The 5628-nt window shown below is 47.5% G+C and overlaps 1 protein-coding gene across 1 annotated transcript; it reads right to left on the bottom strand.

The window, feature by feature from the left end:
* Window positions 1–758: 758 nt before the first annotated feature.
* On the bottom strand, window positions 759–1778 carry LOC122675256 (extensin-like). Its single transcript, XM_043873674.1, has one exon. The coding sequence runs from the start codon at window positions 1776–1778 to the stop codon at window positions 759–761; it is 1020 nt and encodes a 339-aa protein (XP_043729609.1).
* Window positions 1779–5628: the final 3850 nt, after the last annotated feature.

Here is a 5628-nt window from a genome sequence, read left to right as displayed (position 1 = left end):
CAATCTTGATTCCAGCTTGTGCTTCCTCCAGCCCAGCATTTCTCATGATGTACTCTGCACATAAGTTAAATAAGTAGGGTGACAATATACAGCCTTGATGTGCTCCTTTTCCTATTTGGAACCAGTCTGTTGTTCCATGTCCAGTTCTAACTGTTGCTTCCTGACCTGCATACAGGTTTCTCAAGAAGCAGGTCAAGTGGTCTGGTATTCCCATCTCTTTCAGAATTTTCCACAGTTTATTGTGATCCACACAGTCAAAGTCTTTGGCATAGTCAATAAAGCAGAAATAGATGTTTTTCTGGAACTCTCTTGCATTTTCGATGATCCAGTGGATGTTGACAATTTGATTGTTCCTCTGCCTTTTCTAAAAGCAGCTTGGACATCTGGATTTCACGGTTCACGTATTGCTGAAGCCTGGCTTGGAGAATTTTAAGCATTACCTTACTAGCATGTAAGATGAGTGCAATTGTGCGGTAGTTTGAGCATTCTTTGGCATTGCCTCTCTTAGGGATCGGAATGAAACCTGACCTTTTCCAGTCCTGTGGCCACTGCTTAGCTTTCCATATTTGCAGGCATATTGAGAGCAGCACTTTCACAGAGTCATCTTTCAGGATTTGAAATAGCTCAACTGGAATTCTATCACCTCCACTAGGTTTGTTCATAGTGATGCTTCCTAAGGCCCACTTGACATTCTAGGGGTGCCTCTCATCTGGGTTGTGTGGGCTTTTCTGTTGTGATGACTCCTGTGGGCCCAGAGGTCACTGAAGCTGGCGCCTAGCCCAGTTGGTTCCCAGGTCCTGCCTCATGTGGTGGTTGTCAGCCAGGTCAGGTCCCAGTGCAAATGGCTGCACAGCCCAGAGTGTCTGGAGCTGGGGATGGCCCATGGGTGGGAGGCTGGGGATGGCCCATGGGTGGGTGAGCTGGGGATGGCCCATGGGTGGGGGCTGGGGATGGCCCATGGGTGGGGGGCTGGGGATGGCCCATGGGTGGGGGAGCTGGGGATGGCCCATGGGTGGGGGGGCTGGGGATGGCCCATGGGTGGGGGGCTGGGGATGGCCCGTGGGTGGGTGAGCTGGGGATGGCCCGTGGGTGGGGGGGCTGGGGATGGCCCGTGGGTGGGTGAGCTGGGGATGGCCCGTGGGTGGGTGGCTGGGGATGGCCCGTGGGTGGGTGAGCTGGGGATGGCCCGTGGGTGGGTGGCTGGGGATGGCCCATGGGTGGGTGGCTGGGGATGGCCCATGGGTGGGTGAGCTGGGGATGGCCCATGGGTGGGTGAGCTGGGGATGGCCCATGGCGGGGCGGGGGGGGGCTGGGGATGGCCCATGGGTGGGGGGCTGGGGATGGCCCATGGGTGGGGTAGCTGGGGATGGCCCATGGGTGGGTGGCTGGGGATGGCCCATGGGTGGGTGGCTGGGGATGGCCCATGGGTGGGTGAGCTGGGGATGGCCCATGGGTGGGGGGGCTGGGGATGACCCATGGGTGGGGGGCTGGGGATGGCCCGTGGGTGGGGGGCTGGGGATGGCCCGTGGGTGGGGGAGCTGGGGATGGCCCGTGGGTGGGGGAGCTGGGGATGGCCCCTGGGTGGGTGGGCTGGGGATGGCCCGTGGGTGGGGGAGCTGGGGATGGCCCCTGGGTGGGTGGGCTGGGGATGGCCCGTGGGGGGGGGGCTGGGGATGGCCCGTGGGGGGGGGAGCTGGGGATGGCCCGTGGGTGGGGGGCTGGGGATGGCCCGTGGGTGGGTGAGCTGGGGATGGCCCATGGGTGGGTGAGCTGGGCATGGCCCATGGGTGGGGGGCTGGGGATGGCCCATGGGTGGGGGAGCTGGGGATGGCCCATGGGTGGGGGGCTGGGGATGGCCCATGGGTGGGTGAGCTGGGGATGGCCCATGGGTGGGGGAGCTGGGGATGGCCCGTGGGTGGGGGGCTGGGGATGGCCCGTGGGTGGGTGGGCTGGGGATGGCCCGTGGGTGGGTGAGCTGGGAATGGCCTGTGGGTGGGTGGGCTGGGGATGGCCTATGGGTGTATGGGGCTGAGTCCCAAGGCTGGTGCCAACCTGCTGGTGGGCAGGTAAAGCCCTTGGCATTAATACGCCAGAGGGAAGACTCCAAAATGGCACTTGTCAGCACCAGTGTCCTCAGGATAGAATAAGCTCTCAAAAATGACTGCTGCTAGCATCTTTAATCCAAATTGCCTCTTATCTCTCTAGGAGGCTTTCCAACATCGCCAAGTGAGTCTGACCCAGGCTTCAAAGTAGCGCCTCTGCACGGGGACTTGGAGCATGGGAGGTCCCTGTATGCATCCTTTGAAAACAGTGTCAGTTTCCTAGAGCCCTTTCCCCACTTTAGGCTCCAGTGGCCTTCGAAGCCAGACATTTGGGGGGGTTCATCTTCCCAGTGCAGGGCTCCCAGGCTGGGGAGTCTAATGCGGGGCTCAGACCCCTCATTCCTTGGGGAGAATCTCTAATTGTGATAGTTCTCCTATTTGCCTGCCCAGGGTGTGGATCTTGACTATACTGTCTCTACTCTGCCTATTCATCTCTCTGTGGTTCCTTCTTTATACCTTTAGTTGTGGAAAATCTTTTCTGCTATGGTTGCTCTGTAAACAGTTGTAATTTTGGTGTGCCCTTGCAAGGAGGTGAGCTTAAGATCTTCCTGCTCTACCATCTTGGCCACATCTTTCTCTATAAATACTAAAATGGTTGTTTAAATATCTACATAAGAGCCTCAATTTACCTCTCACAGAGCCTAAAATATGTACTACCCAGCCTTCTACAAAAAAAAGTTTGCCCTGGTTTTGATTTTCAAATAGGTTACTGAATAGTTGCATGTGCAACATAATGATATTCTCTTACTAGATTTTTTTGGTGTGAACCATTTTTAAACTCTTTATTGAATTTGTTACAATATTGCTTCTATTTTATGTTTTGGTTTTTTATCCGTGAGGCATATGGGATCTAGCTCCCTGACAAGGGATCAAACCTGCACCACCCACATTAGCAGGCAAAGTCCTAATCACTGGATCACCAGAGAAGTCCCTCTCTTGCTATTTTAATCCACATTCTCTGTTAGTTCTGTTCTTTTCTTCCTCCTGTGAAGTGAAAGTGGCTCAGTCATGTCCGACTCTTTCTGACCCCATGGACTGTACAGTCCATGGAATTCTCCAGGCCTGAATACTGGAGTGGGTAGCCTTTTCTTTCTCCAGGGGATCTTCTCAACCCAGGTCTCCCACATTGCAGGCGGGTTCTTTACCAGCTGAACCACAAGGGAAGCCCTTTTTTACTCCTAATCTTGTATATTTTGTTCTCTTACTTTTCTTCTTAATCAAGCTCATGAAGAGATTATGTATACATTACTAATCTTTGCAAAAATCTAGTTTTGCATTTATTTATACATTCTACACTTTCAGTTTTCTATTTCATAACTTTCAATTTTGGCTGTGTTACCACATTTCATCATTTTTGGGACACCACTAAGAAAAATAAAACACTTGCACACTATCTAGAACATAAGACTTTCTTATCACTTAGAATGTTTATTTTGTACTTATGGGAAGAGCTCTTTTAGAGTCATTAGGCATAAATTTTAATCATATTTCTCTTATGCATCCATAAAAAAAATATAAAATCACTGAAGATACTTCTAAAATGTCTTCTGATTGAGAGTCCAGCTCTTTTAAATCACCATCCACTCAATCATCAATGTTCCAAATTTTCTGCACAATTTTGTCCTCCGTGCTGGTGACACAGCATTTCCTAAAAGAATGTTCCGCTACTGTTTCCAAGATTTTCTTCCAAATTGTTGATACTAGCTCTCTCTTACTGGAAGTGTCACTCAAAGTATTTCAGGTACCAACCAGTATTCACAGCCCTTCTTCAAACTGCCCTTAAATGGTTTTTTGACTGACATCCCAAGGGATTTCAATCATGCCACCAGAAAGAACAGCCAAGTTCTTACAGGCACAGGTAATAAGAGGTCACATGGCTACATGGTCAACAGAAATTGAGGACACATTCTGATTTAAGAGATGTCAAAATAAAAAAGGGAAGCAGGCCTTAGAATTGATGAAATATGGTAATCCTCACTTTCTGGCTTATTTTGAGTTATTGTATCTTTTTCTAAGATAGGCAATGTTATTTTCAGCTCTTCTATCTCCAGGCAAGACTAATGGAGTGGGTAGCCATTCCCTTCTCCAGGCTATAATAATAAAGATATATAAGGCCATGAATTTTTCTATGAGAATAGTTTTTGCAGTGACTACTAGGGTTTTAGGTAAGGCATTATATTCATGGTTTTAAATAGATTGTAACTTCAGTTTTGATTTTGGATGGTAGCAGCTGTCATCTGTTTATTTTTATTCTCCATGTAGTGATAGTTTGATTATTTTCTAATCTTTGCTTTTAACTGTTTTGAATTAGGACCATACAATTTGCCTGTAAAATCTCTACCTCTTAAAATGTATTAAGATGAGTTTTTTTGGTAACATATAACTAGTTTTGGGCTTCCACAGTGGCTCATTGGTAAAGAATCCTCCTACAATGCAGGAGCCACAGAAGATTTGGGTTCAGTCCCTGGGTCGGGAAGATCTCCTGCAGAAGGGTATAGCAACCCACTCCAATATTCTTGCCTGGGGAACCCCATGGACAGAGGAGCCTGGCAGACTACAGTCCATGGGGTCACAAAGAGTCTAACACAGCTGAAGAGACTTAGCATACATGCAACTAGTTTTATAAATTTTTATGGGCACATACACTTATGATTTTACCCCAAGAAAATAAGTGAAAAGTGAAAGTGAAGTCGCTCAGTCATGTCCGACTCTTTGTGACCCCATGGACGATAGCCTACCAGGCTCCTCTGTCCATGGGATTTTCCAGGCAAGAGTACTGGAGTGGGTTGCCCTTTCCTTCTCCAGGGATCTTCCCGACCCAGGGATCGAACTCAGGTCTCCCACATTGCAGGCAGACACTTTACCCTCTGAGCTATGAGGGAAGCCCAAGGAAATAAAATTAAACTTAATTAAAATAAAATCCACTGAGAATTAAAATCAGATAATTTTCATTCAATTCCTCATTGTCTTAACTTTTTTTCCTACTAGTTATGAAAACAAATAATTAAGAAATTTGGAGAAGTTTGGAGCTTCTGGGTAATAGGAAACTTAAGTGTGTCTGGGGAGTGAGGTTCTTTTTTAACCATACAGGTGCAGCCACAGTATTAGAAGTCAGAACAGAGCTATTTCTGTGGGCTCCTGACTGACAGATTCCTGAAAAGAGCTTCTAGGATCCTGGTAATACTCTGAGTTAGTTTTTATTATTATTATTTATGTGCCAGTTGCATGGATATTTTCAATCTATGAAAATTCTATGATTTTTATAAACTTCTTTTTATATGTTATCCTTTTTTAGAAGTTTTTTTAATATAGCACCACAAGGTAAAATTATTTAATGCCATTTCTTCTTTCTTTCCCTATTCCCCATTCTCTTCAACAAATATTGATGTAAGAGAAATAATTTCACCTTTAGACCTGTTTTGGGAAAACTGCTTTGTGTTTTTGCTCCTTCCTTATTTCCTAGGTCTTTTCCCATACATCAGTGAAGACAGTTTAATCTACAGTTAATGCACTATTTCTCTGACTG

The sequence above is a fragment of the Cervus elaphus genome, chromosome 19 (assembly GCF_910594005.1).
Source record: "Cervus elaphus chromosome 19, mCerEla1.1, whole genome shotgun sequence".
Lineage (NCBI taxonomy): Eukaryota > Metazoa > Chordata > Mammalia > Artiodactyla > Cervidae > Cervus > Cervus elaphus.
This window is presented reverse-complemented; position numbering and strand designations above follow the sequence as displayed.

What these genes read in the sequence shown, in the direction of transcription:
- LOC122675256 (XM_043873674.1), bottom strand. Translation starts at nt 1,778, where the DNA reads ATGCCCAGCTCACCCACCCATGGGCCATCCCCAGCTCACCCACCCACG.